Source organism: Ipomoea triloba, chromosome 4 (assembly GCF_003576645.1).
Source record: "Ipomoea triloba cultivar NCNSP0323 chromosome 4, ASM357664v1".
NCBI lineage: Eukaryota > Viridiplantae > Streptophyta > Magnoliopsida > Solanales > Convolvulaceae > Ipomoea > Ipomoea triloba.
Window position 1 is genome coordinate 4,737,112 of NC_044919.1, and position 19,822 is coordinate 4,756,933.

The 19,822-nt window shown below is 37.1% G+C and overlaps 3 protein-coding genes across 3 annotated transcripts; 2 read left to right on the forward strand and 1 right to left on the reverse strand.

The window, feature by feature from the left end:
* Positions 1-2,224: 2,224 nt before the first annotated feature.
* Positions 2,225-6,699, forward strand: LOC116016744 (eukaryotic initiation factor 4A-3). The gene is made up of 8 exons (XM_031257127.1): positions 2,225-2,535; positions 3,420-3,660; positions 3,749-3,829; positions 4,206-4,313; positions 4,419-4,538; positions 4,981-5,148; positions 5,624-5,710; positions 6,276-6,699. Exons 1-8 carry the CDS (start codon positions 2,225-2,227, stop codon positions 6,387-6,389), a joined length of 1,230 nt encoding a protein of 409 aa, XP_031112987.1. The 3' UTR covers positions 6,390-6,699.
* A 3,343-nt stretch (positions 6,700-10,042) lies between these two features.
* LOC116014921 lies at positions 10,043-10,786 on the reverse strand. The gene is made up of 3 exons (XM_031254881.1): positions 10,758-10,786; positions 10,413-10,623; positions 10,043-10,300 (listed from the first exon to the last, which is right to left on the reverse strand). Exons 1-3 carry the CDS (start codon positions 10,784-10,786, stop codon positions 10,043-10,045), a joined length of 498 nt encoding a protein of 165 aa, XP_031110741.1.
* Positions 10,787-11,045: 259 nt separating this feature from the next.
* Positions 11,046-19,803, forward strand: LOC116015353. Its single transcript, XM_031255392.1, has 8 exons — positions 11,046-11,372; positions 12,055-12,453; positions 13,264-13,319; positions 13,418-13,810; positions 14,200-15,622; positions 16,154-16,248; positions 16,697-16,838; positions 18,924-19,803. The coding sequence occupies exons 1-8, from the start codon at positions 11,159-11,161 to the stop codon at positions 19,574-19,576; spliced, it is 3,375 nt and encodes a 1,124-aa protein (XP_031111252.1). The 5' UTR covers positions 11,046-11,158; the 3' UTR covers positions 19,577-19,803.
* Positions 19,804-19,822: the final 19 nt, after the last annotated feature.

The window sequence follows — 19,822 nt, forward strand, 5'->3', positions numbered from 1 at the left end:
TGGTCCGACAAAAGACGCCGAGTGGTAGGTGGCGGAGATCAAAGATTCATCGTGTGCGACTATGGTTGGGGACTTACGACACAGTAGAAGCTTCATTCTGCTTCTTTTTTCATTTCTTCGTATGTTTCTTTCTTCTCCCATCTTAATTTCTTCATCTCTTTCTCTTACTCCTTATATAATACGAAGAGATAGGAAAGCTTGAATTGGGGTAGAAATCTACTTTAATTTTTAAATTTTTTAATTTGTCACTTCAAAAGCATAGACCATGCCAACTCCACTGACCTTTGTTACCTCCATGATTTGGGTGGCTAACAAGAAGACACCAAATTCCATTTAAAAAATTAAAAGGCAAAAGCATCAGTCTACTCTGATCAATTTGCAGGCTCGTCGTTCCGACTGTAAGCATGGGTTGAGCTTCTCTTTGTTGAAAGCCAAATTGAGCAAGAATATGCAGAGTATCATGGCGCAGAGGAACTCCTAGAACAAGTACTCATCATCTAAAATCAGAGTGAGGAACATCTACAATTTCTAGTTCTAGTCTTCCAGCACAGCTCGCTGCCGGTTGACATGAAGAAGATGGAGAAAGTGATGGTGCAGCCGAGCATCGTGGTGCCGTTTGCTGTTGCGGAAGAGGCGGTGGCATATTATTGTTGTTGGGAAACATCGTCGTCTAGCATGTCGGATTGCAGCAGCGAGTGGATGATGGGTTTCGACCGGCGACACAATAATCTGGACTCAAATAATGGATTTGACGATAGTGAAGAGATTTGGCAGCTTGAAGGCGGAAGATAATGGCAAGCATCTAGGGTTATTAACTTATTATGTTATATGAGGGTACAAATGGCATAGGTGAAGTGAAATTCCCACACTACCCTCACATTTAACGGCTGCCCGAACAAAGGACCAAATTAGTTAACATTTTCATAGTTGGAGGACTTAATTGGGTAACAAAAATAGTTAAGGACCAAATCGGTAATTTCGCTATAGTCAAGGGACCATTTCGGTAATTAACTCAAATATATATATATATATATATATATATATATAGTAAACAACGTCAAAAGCCAACAAAAAGTTACAACAAATAATATTAAAAGCATCACAACAATTGAAACCTTGCAAGCATTATTTATATTATAAAAATAACAAAGAGAAAAACAAAGAAAATATGGTGTGGCAGTCCATGATAGATTACAATGCTTTGAATTGCAGGAAAGAAATGAGCCTTAGATTTAACAAAAAATTTAAATGGAGATCAAAATAGATAAACTTACAATAATCAATTTCAATTTTAGAAATATTAGATAAAGTAGTGGATGACCCTCTTTGGTCTTAAATCTAACACATTTAAACTTTCAATTTTAGAAGTCTTAAATCTAACACATAAGCTAATATCGTGATTTATAGTTGCATTAATAATCTGCTCACCAAATATTTTAAGTGACTAAGATATATGGAGTAATGTTTTCAAAAAAAAAAATATACGAAGTAATTAATTTGTCAAAGGTCTTGTAGTTGAGTGGCATAGTTATGACTTCTCAAGTGAGATTTCTCAGACTAACCCCGTTGAATAGGAATACATACACAATAATGTTAGTAATATAATCAAGTTTACAAGACACATTTAATGTTATAAATTTACTGTTATAATTTTTTTATTATATGTATGGCGGGCTTAGCGGCCCGCCCCTCCAAAGCCCGAGAGGTAGGCGAGGGCAGGCCAAAATACACGCCTAAAATATCAAAGTCTGTCTCTTTTTTTTTGCGAGGCGGAGGCAGGCTAACCCGATATTGACGGCTCTATGTGTACTCTCATTTTCTATACTCAACTTTTACTTTCACACACAAATTCTGGATGTACTACATGAAAAAAGTAACCTATCAGCGTTTGTCACATCAAAAAAAAAAATTAGGAAGCAAAATTTAAGAGTCCATGTAGTAGAATTCTAATTGGAATAGGATTATTTCTTTAAAGTATTTAAAAATTACCCAAAAAAAAAGAATAAATAAAATATATGAAAACACGTCACAGCCCTTATACATAGTCGGCGATACACGACATCCTTGCAACTTGGATATTACTAGGGTTCGGCTTCTCTCCTGTAGTAGCTTTTATCTATCTCTCAGCTTCAAAAAGCGGGGGAAAATTTTTCTAGGTTTTGATTGTTTATCTTCCAGGCCACCCAATTCCGTGAAGCATTGGTGTTGATTTCAGTCGATAATTATGGCGGCGGTAGCTTCGGGATCGGTGGTTCCGGCGAATCGGAGGAGGGTCCCGATGGAGGAGGAGAGGATGACCTTCGAGACCTCGGAGGGGGTGGAGCCCATATCGACCTTCGAGCAGATGGGCGTCAAGGACGACGTCTTGCGGGGGATTTACGCGTACGGGTTCGAGAAGCCGTCTGCCATCCAGCAGCGGGCTGTTCTGCCCATCCTGTCGGGGCGCGACGTCATTGCCCAGGCCCAGTCTGGTACTGGAAAGACCTCCATGATTGCCCTCACCGTTTGTCAGATGGTCGACACCAAATCCTCCGAGTACGAACTCTCTTCTCATCTCTAAAGCGCGATTGTTAACGGTGTATGCGTATTTTCTAGGGTTTTGAGTAGTTTCTGTTCCAATTTAAGGTTTACCACATTCATGGCTTTCTTCTATAGGGTAGTGGGGTAAATTTGATTTTCAGGTTTTGGGTGTGAGTCATGGAAAACAAAGTGAAACTATGTTAACCATAAAATTATTTTGGGTATGTCTTGTTTTTTAAATTCGTCATAATACTACTCCCGATGCATAATGAAACCGTTGTCTGTGGAGCTGGAAAACATTAAAGGGAAACTTGCAGAGCTAAGATCTGTCGAATTGAAGTTCACAGATGTGCTAATTTTACTGTAAAAAATAATATAAATACTCTAATTTTAGCTTATAAAATATTGTCTTGTTAATTTGGATGTCATGGGGTGTTCTGAAATTATTCTAAATTGAGCTTATTTTATAGCTCTAGCTTTTTAGGAGTAGTTTAAGTTTGAAATTGGAGGATTTTGAGTAGTCTGTTAATGTAAACTGTTTTAACTCCAGTTTAGATTTTTCATAGAAGAGATTTTTTATTGTTTTTGAAAGCTTTATGGTACCATCATATATAATATGTCAGGGGCTAGTGGTTGTTACTTTAATGATGCAAATAGTGTTACTAACTTTTAGTTTATCAACCCTAGAAGCAATTTAGTTTGGTTGCCTATTTTACTCTTATGCTCCTTATTACCTGATAGACTCTGCAAATGTTTTGGAAGAGTCCATATCCAGAAGATAATAATTAGGATGTGCAGATTTCAATTTGAAGGCCATATTTTCCTTGCCCCATGTGGGAATGATTTGCTTAGCAGACCTTAAATTCAATTCAGGAATACTTATAACTCTTTTTCCTTAGGGTTCAAGCATTGATATTGTCACCGACAAGGGAGCTTGCATCACAAACTGAAAAGGTGATATTGGCTATTGGCGATCACATAAATATTCAGGTACACGCTTGTATTGGAGGCAAAAGTGTGGGTGAGGATATCAGAAAACTAGAGCATGGTGTTCATGTGGTTTCTGGAACTCCTGGTAGAGTGTGTGATATGATTAAAAGGAGAACCTTACGCACTAGAGCAATAAAATTACTAATTTTGGTAAGTTCATTCTTCCCTTTATGAAAGTTACGTTTCTGCGTTTTCATGGGCTTAGATTTAATATTATATGATCCTTGGACTTTTGTAGGATGAATCTGATGAAATGTTGAGCCGTGGTTTCAAGGATCAGATTTATGATGTTTATAGATATCTTCCACCAGAGCTTCAGGTTATCTCTGCTTCTTTTTTGTGTACATTCACTCTAGCTTCCTCCATACATATATGTGTAACTTTATTGAGGCTATTGTAGTCAATATACTTGATTTCTTTCTTTGGGGTACAGTACTTGCATGTGTGATGTGATAATTGATATGCTCTTGAGATTATTTTGATTAGAAAATATCCTGCATTTGCTCATTGATACTTAAATGAGGTTACACACTACATTTGTTAACATTAAGTATAAGTCATTTACTGAACCCCAGATTTATCTCTTCAGGTTACTGATTGAAATTTATTTTATTTAATTGTATTAGCATCATTAGTCCGTTGGTAAGACTTTATTGTAACATATAGCTTGACATGTTTGCCTTTACAAATTGTAGGTTGTATTGATTTCTGCCACACTTCCAAATGAAATTTTGGAGATGACAAGCAAATTTATGACAGACCCTGTTCGGATCCTAGTAAAACGTGATGAGTTGACCCTAGAGGCAAGTCTTCTTTTCCACTAGGAAGCATTGAAATATCTACAATTTGAAGTTTTTTTTATTTGTTTTAATTTGTGGTATCTGAGTATAGTATTTTACTCATTCCAGGGCATCAAACAGTTCTTTGTTGCTGTGGAGAAAGAGGAGTGGAAATTTGACACACTGTGTGATCTTTATGATACCCTGACCATCACCCAAGCTGTTATTTTTTGCAATACAAAGCGGAAGGTAACACTGCTGCATGTTCTCTTGGTTCATTTTCCCTGAATTTAGAGATGCTATTGATTGTTTTTATCAAATCATCTTTGGGGTTTTCTAAATCTGGGAGTGTTTGGTTACAGTAGATATCTAATTGATCCAATGTTTGTGCTGTTAGTGTTACAAGCCAAACATTGCAGTATATAAGAAGCCAAACAACATTAACAACATCGCAATTCAAGGCATCTAGTAGTTCAGTTTAGAATGGAATTAAGATAATATTATTACTCAAAACAGGATTTTTGCAATTTATGATTTTCATAGATAGGTTTGTTAACCACCCAATGAGTAATTACAATGGGATTAAGAAAATGTTCAAACTGAAACCAAGATTCGTCAAATAATTAATAGTGTTTTAGTTTCATAGGCTGCTGTGATAAAGTAATAAAATGATCATAATTTATGGTGACAGGTGGACTGGCTGACTAGCAAGATGCGTGAAAATAACTTCACAGTCTCATCCATGCACGGGGATATGCCACAAAAGGAGCGAGATGCTATAATGGGAGAGTTCCGGTCTGGCACAACTCGTGTCCTCATTACAACAGATGTATGGGCTAGAGGGCTGGACGTTCAACAGGCAAGTTCTTTTTCCTTGCAGTTCAAAGTTTATAAATTTCATAACTAAAAATTTTTCTTCATTCAACGCTCCATATTACAAAAGCTTTATCTAAATGTGTTGATTAACAAATAAGTCAGAGACATATAGAACCAAAATATAAGAAATAGGAAGCTAAAAATAGAAAGAAGCCAGTGTTAAGTTAAGTGCCTACCAAATAGAATGCAAACTGTGATCTGATGGATCAATATTCTCAACAATTATACCATCCCTGTAAAATTAGACCCTGTTTGGGTGACAAGGTGAAATTCTCTGATCTTAAACTGACCTGCAACTGCAATACTGGATATTCTAACCCTTATTTTGAACTAATCAATATTCTTGCTTTGTCTTGACCAAATATGGATTATGCCAAAAGATCTGTTCTAAGTGACTGCCCATTTTTACTGTCATCTCTGTAAGCAACCTTCTAATTTTGGTTTTTCCTAATTTGCAGGTTTCCTTGGTTATTAACTATGACCTTCCAAACAATCGAGAACTCTACATTCATCGCATTGGTCGTTCTGGTCGTTTTGGGCGGAAGGTATTTTTTTTCCTTATTCTGCTTTGACATCAGTGCTATTGTTATTTGAAGCTTTTTAAAATTTAAGTAGCAATTTTAGCAGTTAGAAAATATAACTGATTTTTAAAAAATAAAAAATAAAAATACTGGCAATCTTGATTGAAGAAATGATTGCATCTGTTGAGTATTGATCTTATTGAAACTTGAAAGTAATATTTACTTGGTCACTAATATATATTAGTAGTTGACTTATTATTACTTCTTTTTTTTTTTGCAAAAAGTCTTATTAGTAGTTGACTTATTAGTACTTCTAAGTGGCTTTTATAGCAATTAAAAATAATAGCATTATATGCCTGATATAGTAGGAAAAAACAGTGAAACACAAGAAAAATAACGCCTTGTATTCTTGCCTACATATCAAAATAACAGTACATATTATGTAGTAGAGAAGTAATGCCCTTATGCCCTGGAATCCTTCTTATATATCACAATAACAGCGTACATATTATGTAGTAGAGAAGTTATGCCCTTGAATCTCTCGTTGCATTTCATCTCATTTTTTATATTTTATTCTTTGTGGTTGCAGGGTGTTGCAATAAATTTTGTTAAAAGTGATGATATCAAAATTCTGAGGGACATAGAGCAATACTATAGTACCCAGATCGATGAAATGCCAATGAATGTCGCGGATTTGATATGATGGGCCTTTGCCAAGGGATGATCTACTTCTACTCTGCAAAGCAATGGTGTCAACATTTTGCAATGGGCTTGACTTGTGTGATGGGGTTGTACGGGTGCATTGTCCTTGTCAAGTTTTAAACCACTTTGTAATCAGATTTGCCTGTCTGGAATGGATTGGTTTGGGATCTGGATTTTGACACTAGAATTTCAGAAATTGTGTGTATACTAATTATGATCACCTTTTAGCATTAGGATTGATTATCATGAGTATGTTCAGACGTTTACAACTTATTTTTATGAACAAACGCTTGTGCTTCTCCCTAACTTCACTATTTTTGTATTTTGTTTTTGCATAATGTGTCAAAATGAAAAAAGAAAAAGAGATTAATAAATGTCTCATTGCCCCAATTGGTATGCTATTACGATTGTTGTTAATCATTAGTTCATTAGTTTTTAATCATAAAGTTTCAATTCCGATAAACAATTGTTTTAATAATTATAAAATAAAATTTCAAGTTCAATTTTCTGTTGTCTATTGAGTTGGTTAGTTAATTATGAGCAACTTAAGTTAATAGATCTTTATTTAAATTGATTAATTTTTTTGTAGTTTGCTCTTTTTCGTGGTTTTTTTTTTTTTTTTTTTTTTTGAAATCAAGAGAGGAATACTACCATTAAGAATTAAGAAAAGCAGTAATACAATCGGGAGGGTTTAAAGCCCAAGAACCCCGGACAGACACAGAACCAGTTGCCCTTGCAAGACATTGCTTGATAATAGAACCAAGCCCAAGAACCCCGGACAGACACAGAACCAGTTGCCCTTGCAAGACATTGCTTGATAATAGAACCAACATACGAAAAGTCTAGAGTGCGAGAATGAAAAGCTAAGCAAAAGTTTAAACAATCAATCTCAATAATAACGTTATTATGTCCAAGATCTTTGAGCCAAGCCAACGCTTCCTTAGCCGTCATAGCCTCTGCAAGCAAAGGATCATGAACATTACCGATAACATCACTTTTGGCCGCCACAAAGAGTCCCAAATGATCACGAATCACCGCACCATAGCCTGCATCATTATCAAAAACCGCGGCATCAATATTACATTTAAGCATGCCTTGGGGAGGACAAATCCAACTATGAGGAATGAAATTAGTAGCTAAAGAATTCGGAGCACCATATGCCTCCTTCCAACTAACAACCAAACCATGCACCTGCCTGCACAAGACCTCAATCATCCAAACCCCATTCCTCCAGACGCAATCGTTCCGCAGCAACCAAACAGACCAGAATACTGCTTCCATAAAGACTGCTCTGTCAGTCGTAGGTAAGCGGATCACAGCATCCATAAAAACTGGCAGAGCTCTGTTTTGAAGGACATCATCATTCTCCCATAATTGGCGTGCAACATTACAATGACAGAATAGGTGGGTAGCCGTTTCCTCAGCATGGCCACACAATGGGCAACCCCCTCCAATCCACACTCTTTTAGATTTGAGAACTTCCTTAACTGGCAGAATGTTATGAGCACATCTCCACAACAGATTCTTAACTTTGGGAGGTACTGGTAGTTTCCAAAGTTGATCCCAAGCCGTGAACACAAGATGTGGATCCACTACCATAGAATTAGCAGTTAATAGATGGTATCCGTGTTTAACAGTGTACACTCCCCGTATGTCATCCTTCCACCGCCAAGAATCCTTATGAGTGTATGAAATCGGTGTAGCTAATATTTTTTTAACATCTGTTTCAGTGAACAAATCCTCAAGGACTTCCACATCCCAATGGCCATTTACATCCATCAACCCATTGACTTTTGCATCAAGTAAATTCTCAACACATGGGGTTTGAAGGTTTGGATCTCCAATATCAACTAACCAAGGCCAACCCCATATATTGGTATCCACTCCATCGCCTATAGTGCGGGCAACACCTTGCTTAAGAACCTGTTGGCCTGCTAAAATGCTCCTCCAAATATAGCTCGGATTACAGCCGAGTTGTGCCTCTAAGAAACCACAGTGAGGAAAATACCTTGCTTTCAATAACCGACCAACCAAAGACTCCGGGGTGATCAGCAACCGCCAACCCTGCTTTGCTAGGAGAGCAATGTTGAAATCATGTATACGTTTGAAGCCCATACCCCCATATTTTTTTGGCTTACTTAGCCGTGACCAGCTCAACCAATGGATGCCCTTTCGTCGAACCCCTCCACTACTCCACCAATACCGATTAAGAATTTTCTCAATAGTATCACATGTTTGATTTGGCAAGAGAAAGACTGACATTGTGAAAATCGGGAGAGCTTGGGCAATGCTTTTAATTAAAATTTCCCTGCCCGCCTTCGAGATAAATCTATGCTGCCAACTTCTGATCCTTTCTTGAATTCTCTGCTCAATATAACGAAAGATGGTTGTCTTATTCTTTCCTAATACCGAAGGTAAACCAAGATAGCGACCAAAATCAGTCGACTCGGGAACCCCAATACAAGTCGCCACAGAAAAGCGTGATTCCTCCGGAGTATTCGTACTGAATATCAGACTCGATTTAGTATAGTTGATTGCTTGACCCGAGGCTGCACTATACTCCACTAAACAGTCCTTGACTTTCTGGGCTTGAGAACTAGATGCTTTAAAGAACAGGAGACTGTCGTCGGCGAAAGAAAGATGAGAAACAGCAGGTGCACCTCTAGCAATTCGGACACCATGAATGTCCCCTCGGGCCTCAGCCCTTTGCAACAAAATCGATAACCCTTCAGCACAGATTATAAATAGGTAAGGAGATAGGGGATCTCCTTGACGAATCCCTCTGGTAGGAGTGATCATGCCTACAGTCTCTCCGTTAACCAACATAGAATACCGCACAGATGTCACACAGAGCATTAAGAGATCAATCCAGCGCCTGTTAAAGCCCAAAGCAGTGAGCATGCCATTCAAAAAATTCCATTCCATGCGATCGTAGGCCTTAGCCATGTCAAGCTTCAATGCAGCCCAACCAATCAAACCAGTATTTTTCCGTCGCAGGTAATGCCCAATCTCACCCGCAATAGTGACACTATCCGTCAATAATCTATCTGGAACAAAAGCACTTTGTGTAGGGGAGATGATACTTTCCAAAGTAGCCTTAATACGATTCGCAAGTGCCTTAGCCAAAACCTTATACGCCACATTACATAAGGCTATCGGCCGTAGGTCAGCAACCCTTTCCGGCACCTTTTTCTTTGGAATAAGCACTATGTTGGTGTCATTTAATCCCCCAGGAAAAGCACAATTATTGATACAATTCATAATAAACATGTATAAATCATGCCCAACAATTGACCAAAAATTCTGATAGAAAGAAGGACACATACCATCAGGGCCAGGAGATTTATCGGGGGCCAAGAATAGAGCAGCTTTGATCTCATCAATAGTAAAAGGCTGCATAAGATCGGCATTCATCTCCTCAGTAATCCGAGCTCGAACATGATGGAAAATATTAGAGCTAGTACCAGCTGAGTGAAAAATATGATTAAAATACCTGAGAACTTCAAGATTTAAAGCATTACCCTCGGTCCACTCATCCTCCGGATTTAAAAGACGTTGCAAGTGATTATTACGGCGACGGGTAGTGGCAAACTTATGGAAATAATTCGTATTCAAATCACCATGCTTTAGCTACATTTGCTTTGACCTTTGTTTCTAGAATATTTCTTCCTGTCTTAGTAGCCCATCCAGTTCATTTTCGGCATCCAAAAATTGAGTGACTATATTAGGACTTCTGCTCTCTTTAAGCATTTTCAGCTTGTCACGTAACTGCCGAATTCTCTTGCCAAATTTGTTGTATATTTCGCCACCCCAAAGCCATAGAGATTCACCACAAAGAGCAATACGCTGCGGGAAGCCCGAACCCATGGTCTGTTGCCACGAGGTCTCAATCACTGCCTGACAACCTTCGTCCTGCACCCACGCCGATTCGAATTTGAACTTCTTATTAACAGAACGAGTCGGCCTAAACTCCAAATCCAAAAATATTGCACAGTGATCAGACGATAGTGTAAATATTATGCACCACTGCCTCTTCAAATATTTCAGCCCATTCAATCGAGGCCACAGCTCTATCGAGTCGCTCCTCAACCCATGCCTCAGTTCCACGACCTCGTTCCCACGTGAACTGATTGCCCCTCATTCCCATATCAAGTAAATTGCAGTCATTTAAAGCCGCATTAAAGCCATCAATGAGCATAACAGGATGGGCATGAATACCACGCTTCTCCGCTTGACTAGCAATGTCGTTGAAATCACCAATTACAACCCATGGCAGAGTTAAATCATCTCTAAGCTTCCGAAGGAGATCCCATGACAATTGTCTCTTGGATCTTTCAGGATGTCCATAGAATGACGTTAGCCTCCATACCAGTTTCCCTGGCAAGTGCACTTCCACATCGTGTAAATATTATGCACCACTGTCTCTTCGTGGTTTTGTTAGTCACAAAATTTGTATTAAAGTTTTTTTTTTTTTTTTGTGATTATTTGCCAGTTATTTTTTCGTGGTGATTTTGCCTGTCACAAGATGGAAATAGTAAATGTGTGCTAAATATTTTATACTAAATATTAAATTTATTAAATCAAATAACATTATATGTTAAAACTTTATGCTTTTAAGTTAACAAATACTCCGTATTCAATAAATAAATTACTACGTTGTACAAAATATGTGAGCGGAAGAGAGGAAAATTCATTTTAATTATCTTTTAAAAATATTCAGTAAATATTGATATTGATGTTCTCGGCACTGAATACAAACGGGAGTCGCCGATGTTTTGTGCTCATCGGCAATTGATGAGGAACCTTACACTGACCTTCCTTCTGCTCCTACTGCAGCCGTTACCTGCACTCTTCCGGCCAGCCGTTGCGGCGGAGGAGTGCGACGGCAGGCAGCCATTAGTGGAATGGCAGACCCTCACAAAACGCAACTATTCTTCGGAGATCCGTCTCCATCCCCACCTTCTCCTCCTCGTCACCGTTCCCTGTAAGCCTCAACTCTTTCCAATCCCCTCTGTTTTCAGCTTATTTATTTGATTTACTTCTTTTTTCAATTCTTGTAGCCGACCATATGAACATTCATTGCAATTAGTTCGCAAGTGTGTGTGTTTTTCCGAAGTTTTGTTGTTGGACAAATATACTGCTAGTAACTTTTAATTGATTGAGCAAATTCAGATTATCAAGGTATTAAAGATTGTAGCAAATGGACTACTGACTGTTCAATTTGCGTGATCTGGAGTGCATGTAGAAAATGTCCATACAATTTGGGACGCATAGATGATGAGCGTATCTATTGAATTCTCAATTCCACTTGGTCTGTGTATGTATGCACTCATGAAATATCTATAAGCAGATGCTGTGTATATGGTGAGATAGAGTACTCCAAATTGCAATCTATGAAACAAGTCAGTGAAAATACATGATCAGAGTGGTAGGGAATATCAACTTTTAAGAGATAAAACACACATTAGTGTTGCGGATTAATGCTGCATTTGTTTGCTGCAACTTAGTATCATCTTTTGCCCATGTTTCACTGGTAGTGCATGTTTCTTTCTCTTTGCTCACTTTATTGGTGTTTAAATGTGCAATTGCTACCTATCTCTTTAGCTTAAATGCTCTGTGTTTTTACCACTTTACTATTAACATTTATTGTAATGCTCCTTGATCAGGGTCTGGAGAGTCTAGGTCCCTTATGAAGCAGTTAGGTCATGCAGTAAATAGTGAGCAATGTAGATTTGGCTCCCTAAAGCTGAGGGTACTATTTAGGAACAGTGAGAAAATGCTGGCTGAAGCGCTCGGTGCTAACACTGGAATTTCTGTTCTATATTTTCATAATTCCTTGTTTTACAAGTATCGTGGGAGACTTAGAGCTCACAGCATATTATCATCTGTCAATTATGTTATGTCATTATTGCCTGAAGAACTTCCTCTGAAATCTTTGAACACACCGGAGGAGCTGAAAGCTTTCCTTGGTTCAACTGACAAGGCTTTACTTCTCTTAGAATTTTGTGGTTGGACTCATAAAGTGCTGGCCTCAGGCAAGAATAATGGAACAGAAAATGGATTTGGTATACATCACATCTTCAATTTATTTTACTTTATTATTTTATTTTTTATTTTTTATTTTCTGGAGGGGGTTGGTGCTTTAATTTATTTCTTTCCTTTTCCTGGAAGAATGAAAGATGGTTTGTGACTACTCTACTATTGAGAAATTTTATCTTTCTGAATTCTGACAGACCCACAAACACTCAATCTAATGCCAATTAAGAATTAGTTGTGCAGCCATATATTTTCCTGCACCTCATGATTTTATTAAACAGTGGAGGGACCTATGTGGTCTAACTTGAAACAAAATTTTCTTACCTCCGACCATTTTTGAAGTGGGCAAACACATACAGTATCCAGTCATGTTCTTGTTTAAATTTTTTGCTAACTTACCTTCCCAAAGGAATGAACCAAAAGTATACACCATCGGTGAATATTGATGATTATTACCTCTCTTGAAGTCCATTGCTAACACTCACTAGAGAAATGGCACCATAACGTTTTATGGTATCACATTGCTGAATTTCAAAATTTATTCTCCAACTTAAAATTAACTTCCCTAACAATTTTGGACGGTAAGACAATTTGATTCCAAGCATTGCAAAACATAGGGAGTGACCAATAATTCACTATTAATTAAAAAATCTCAGATCATTTGACTAATGGGAACATCTTTTAATTCGTGGAGTTGCCTTCTTAATATGATAATTCACATTAATTGTGATTTTGTTACAGTTAACCAGTAAATTTTATTGATGCAATGTTGGCATTTCTGTATTGGAGTGAAGTAGCATGGAAGTTGTATCATGACAACAAAGTTCAATTTTGGACAGGTTTGAATGAAGAGTTAAATGAAACAATTTCAACCAATGAGAGTACAGCTCAAAAGGTGGGCAGTTGTTTTCATTATGAGGCCAGTATTGGCATAAAGATTAAAGAACATTTGACATGATGGTTAAAAGTTTATGTATATGTTTCTCAAACTAGGGGATGGAAAATGAGAAGATGGATTGTGACATTGATGATGGGGTTGGTTTCATTCCTCAGCTTAACAAGTTTTCTTTAGGGAATGAGAGTGCTCTCACAAATGCTGGAAATACGACACATGGTGGATCTTCTTGTGAAATTAATGAATTTGTACGTTTTAAGTCTTTCTTAGAAAAATCCCTGACAGTTACAAGAGAGTTTTTTCTTCCTCCTGAAAGGCTAAAATTTGGTCTAGTTCCCAATAGATCACTGCTTTCAGTGCTAAATATTGAAGATCCAGGACCATGGTTGATGACACTGCAAGTTGCTGGATGCCCAACTTGTTCAAATGTTCTCAAAGAGGATGATGATCTAAAAACCATTATACAGACCCAAGCATCACTCGTTGCAGAGGTAAGTTTTCCATTTATGTCCATTGTCTATTTATCTAGCTTATTTTTAGATAGCAGGATATCAGCCATTGATTGCACATCTTTGTGTCTTTCTGCATGTGTTGTATATCTCATGCAGTCATGCTATTTGTCTGACTTAATTAATGTGCCAAAGTTTTTCTTATCCTAGAACTGTTCCATATAAGCAACCTAGGAATAGTGATCTTATTTTTACTTGGAGTGTGTGTCCAATTTTTTTAATATCGTATTGCAAATATTAAAGGTCCATGTTTCACTGTTCATCTATGAACCCTATGGTTGTTATTGGTTAAGCTAATAAGCTTATGTTAGTACTGCACCTTTTCGTTCCTCCATCCCATGTATTTTATAGATTCATTTTATACTCTGCAGCTGGAAAATGATGCAGATGACCCTGGGCTCACTCTTCCAGCTAATAAGCCCTCAATGCTTCTTTTTGTCGATAGATCTTCAGATTCATCAACTTTGAGACAAGAGAGCAAGCAAGCGATGGATGCTTTTAGAGAGTTAGCACTGCATTATCATAATTCTCATATGGGGAGTGGAAAAGATACTTTAATTTCTGAAAAGAGATCTGGTGAAGCAATTCAAAAATTGAAGGGTGCTTCCAAACACCGTAGATTAGATCTTTTTCAAGCAGCACAAAAGATAAATGTCAATGAAAAGATGTCTATTGTTATAATGAATGAGGGGAAGCATGTCTCTGTTGAAAACCTTGTTGCTGATTTGCAAGGTAGTTCCCTCCATGAGATATTGACATATGCACTTAAGAAAAAGAAGGGGATGAAGTTAAGCACAATAGCAAAAGATGCAGGATTTCAACTCCTATCTGAAGATCTTAACATCGAACTTGGTGATACTTTAGCAGTACAGGAAGGTTATCACTCCGACCAAGTTTCTGGATCCCCCACAGATAATGTGTCTAAAGATACTCTTGATTCAGAGTCTTCTCATAATGATCCTTCTAATGTTAACACAGAATATGCTCAACCTTTAGCAGCGCAGGCAGAAGTTCAGTCTGACCAACCTTCTGAGGGAGACCCAGTAGTTGTTCAAGAAGCTAATCTGGACTTAAATAAGATTCAAATGCCAGAAAAGGCAGATATTTTTTATGGAGAGCATGTGGCACAGTCAGAACTCTCTGCTGCTGAATCATTTCAGCAGAATAATAACGAGAATTTTATTGAACATTCTCATGTACAAGATGCCACAGATAATTCGGAAAATGAGAGGATCTTTGAGAAAACTCTTGAGGTAGATGAGCAAAATCAAGAGAGAAGTTTCGGAGGTTCGTTCTTCTTTTGTGATGGTCAATACAGATTGCTTAGAGCCCTAACTGGGGGGTCAAAGATTCCATCTGCAGTAATAGTAGACCCAATTTTGCAGCGACATTATGTTTTAGCTGAAGAAGCAGTTTTCAGCCATTCTTTGCTAGCCGAGTTTCTTGATAGATTTATTAATGAGAGTCTTCCTCCATATCAACAATCTGAGCCTTTTGCTCCAAATCCCAGGGTGGCCCCAAATCCACCATTTGTCAATCAGGACTTTCATGAAGCAGATTCTATACCTCGAATAACAGCTAATAGCTTTACTGAGCTGGTTCTTGGAAATCTTTCTGACCCTATGTATGCTAGCAATTCATGGAGTCGAGATGTCTTGGTTCTTTTCAGCAATAGTTGGTGTGGTTTTTGCCAGAGGATGGAGTTGGTTGTTCGTGAAGTATATCGAGCAATCCATGGATATGCAAATATGCTAAAGACTGCATTTGATGACAACAAAATGTCATTGACTGAAGGTAAGTTGTGCAGTCCAATATCAATACGTGATATATCCCCCCATATCTTATATTTTGTAATGGAGTATCCAGTGACACCACCTAGGTTAACTGGCTGGTTCTTTTTCCTCGAGCAACCTTTTCTATATAATTCAGCCTCATTAGCTTGAATGTCTTCAAATTAATTGGAAAGAGAAAAATCAAATAAGCATTAGAAGCTGTTCAATTTTGTGCTTAGAATCCACATAAATATGTAGTGCATGCGATAAAACAGTCCATCTTAAATAAAAAAAAATTGATTTGCCAATAAGGTTTATTCATTTATTTATTGTCACTTATAGGGATATGCAGCCTTGGTTATGAATTAAGGTGTTACTCCATGTTTTCTACTAAAGAGAAATCTACAGTCTGCATGGTTAAATGACCTTGACTTATCATCATCATCATCATCATCATTATAAATGGAGAGAAATTAAATGATCTTGACTTGCTACAATAAATCTTTGGGATCTAATTATAGTGCAATCCATCCTTTTGGTGAACTTGTGACAGATGGTCTGACAAATGCCTTGGTGAAGCTTCCCTTGGTTTACTTGATGGACTGTACATTAAATGACTGCAGTTTGATCCTGAAACCACTGGTTCAGGTATGAGCATATTGTTTTTGTCCACACAAAAATGAACAGTGTTCTCCAAATTACCCTTGAGTCAATAGCGATGCTTATCATTTTGTCTTACATGTTATGCTTTAGGCACATATGCTTTAATTATTGGTGCCACATATGGTAATTTTCTTCTCAATTTTTGTGCAATCGGAGTATTCAGGAGACTGAAATGTTAAACATTGATAGTGGTTTTCCCCACCACCACACTCCTGTCTATTTTTATGCATAGTTCATTGATGACAAACTATTATTCTTCCTGTCGTTGTTGATGCTTAGTGATATGATCTCTTAAATAATATAACTTTCTTATTTCAAATGACTGAATGAGTGCTATTATTTGATAATATTGTTATTTGTATCTTTATATCTGACTAGCAGAGTAAACTTTACTCATGTTCTTATATGCTGTACTTGTGTCTAAAATATGCAGAGAGAAGTTTATCCATTGCTACTATTATTTCCAGCTGAGAGCAAGAATGCTGTCCTCTATAAAGGAGATGTAGCTGTATATGAGATCATTAAGTTTCTTAAAGAACATGGCAATGATTCGTCTGGTCTTGTTAGGGAGAAAGGTAAGCTTTCTTGAATTTGCTTCCTCTGCTTGCCTTACCCCTTACCTTTTGCCCACCTGTAGAGATCAAAAAAGTAAATTACTGTATTCCCAAAAAACAATTTTCTTAAAGTAGTTCTTCATCAACAACCTTAGAGTTGGAAATTTCAGTAGATATCTCTGTTGCATCGATATGGTAAACTTAGTAAAAGACTGAAATAGATACTGCAATTATAAATAATGAATATATAATTTTTATCATAAAAGTAATAAACATACACTAATCTTCACTTTTGCCAACTTGATGAGTATCTTTTTTAAATAAGTCATTAGCTACTAGAAAACAGTAAAGAAATTCTCACTAAAATGAGCAATTTTTTAAGCAAAATTTTAAATTAATATCTCAGGTGTTTAACACAATAATATTTTCCAAGTTATGCAAAAATCACAAAGTAGTTATTGATTTCACTTCTCCCTTATTTCAATGTCATGCCCCCAAAACCGAAGCATGACCTGGCCATATTACAAAGACAGCTAGTATAATACAAAACCTGCTTAGACAACTCTATCATGCTCTGAAACTGAAATGGTGAAGCATGGCCCAGCAATGTTACAAAGACATAGCTAGCATTATGAAGCCTAATGTAAAGCCTGCTTAAACATGCACAACACAAGGAAAGTACCACGAACATTATATACACACTCTAACCCACATGAAAAAAAGTAGATATCACTAATCAAAATATCATTTCCCCAATAGATAGCTTAACTTCAGGATAGAAGGTACACATTCATGTCATAGTATTGCCCAAAAATACACTACATAAAGTCATAAACACCGGAATACAAGTTGGCCCCTAATAATCCTTCCAAAATTCATGATTAACACAGGACACTATCACTTATTTATCAGTGTCCTAACGCCACCTTCAAGGCCAAGCTTATTATTCACCTCTACTTCCCAAAATCTACCTACAAATCCATAAGATATAGGGATGGACAAGTGAGCTAAATAGTCCAATAAGTGAATTGATTATTCTCTGTTGGATCAAGCATAAAAACAAGATTAGGAATGAATAGAACATAGGCGATAAAGATAGAGCTAATATTTAATACATAGGTACTACGTGCAAGCACTGTCGAAAAAATCGCTAGGCACTCTTCGGACGCTTTTTTTTTTTTTTTAAAGACTTGATAATTATAAACTATTTAATACTTTACTAGTTAATACTAAAATATTAAATATTAACCTAAAAAGCGTCTAGAATTGTAAATTGTATAAAGATTTAAAGAATCAAAACACAATTCCACGAAGTCACAACTCACCAAGTATCAACTTAGTTCCAAACTTCCAAATCAAATCATAGAATCATATAGAAAATCATCAAGGCCAAACTGACTTTTTTTGAACGATTTAGGGTTATTTTGCTCAAAATGATGTCGTTTTGCGCGAAATAACCCTTAAAAAAACGCACCTGGAACAATAGCTAACTGGCAAACTAGGCAGCCTAGTCGGCGGCTAGAACACCGATTACAGTGATATTCTAAGCGCCTAGCGCCGATTAATCGGCACCTAGGCGCGATTTTTGCAACAATGCGTGCAAGTAATAAATTCATAGTTTCTTTCGGAAGTCATAAGTAATTAATAATTAACTAACAAAAGTTAGATGGTACCTCTTGTAATCTAAGATTGGGCCAAGGTCACTCAATTGAGCTATAATGCACATGGGCTTTATTGTATTAAAAGATTGAATCTAATCAATTAGCTAGTCTAACTCATACCCTTATAGTCCAATGAATTACAATCTCCGCTCCTCCTTTAGGGGAGACACTTAGATTCAGGGCAATTCTCATTTCTCTTGTAATGTTTTATTTCCAATTTTCACAACATTTTTAATTTCTATCATAGATGGATTTTCTTTTCTTTGCAACCCCTACAAACTGATGTGTTGCATCATGTTGGGAATCTCAATTAAAAGCTTTCTATTATTAGTGTTCGCAATTTTTTGTTTTTGTTTATACATACAAGGTCCTTGGCAATGTTTGAAATTCTTGGTTTTTAATTTTTAATGATTTGATGTTGAATGTTTATGCATTTTCGTTTTAGACTCTTTAAGGACTGGAGCTGGAGAGGAAGAATTGGACCAGAACTTACAAAAAGATGCTCCTCTCCTGAAAAATTTATACCATGAAGTTTTACTTAAAGATAGAATGCCAAATTTAGGGGCCAAGCACAGACAAATAGTAAGTTCTCTGAATGGCCATCAAACGCCCCTTCAAGTGGTGGTTGGTTCCATGCTAATTGCAACAGACATGCTTCTGAATTCTCATCCATTTGGTGAATCCATAATTCTCATTGTGAAAGGAAATCAGAGCTTAGGATTTCAAGGTCTAATTGTGAATAAGCAGATCAAATGGGAGTCTATGGATGAAATCGAGGAAGGTTTAGAATTTCTTAAGGCAACTCCTCTATCTTTTGGTGGTCCCGTACTCAGACGCGGAATGCCTCTTGTGGCTTTGTCAAAAAGAATTATTGAAGATCATAATCCGGAAGTCCTTCCAAACATCTACTTTCTTGATCAAGAAGCTACACTCCGTTTACTAGATGAAGCGAAAGCGGGAAACAAATCTGTCCATGATGTTTGGTTCTTTGTGGGATTTTCGAGATGGGATGGGGACCAACTAGTTAACGAGATTATTGAAGGAGCTTGGACTCTGAGCAAAGGTACCGAGGAGCAACTAGGTTGGCCTCTAATGTAAACTAAACCATCAAAAGTAGGGTGATCAAAGATTCAAGACCCATGTAGGATTAGCATAGCCTACAGTATAACCACTTGTATCACAGCTGTACATAAGATTTTTTTTTTCCTCTCACATAATATGTATGATTGCTTCATTCTGAGTTTATCCAGTTTTGACTACAATGAAGGAAATAGTGGTTTTTCACATCTGACATTGATTTATCTATTGCTTGTGGAGAATTTTGCTTTAACCTTTTCCTGAATT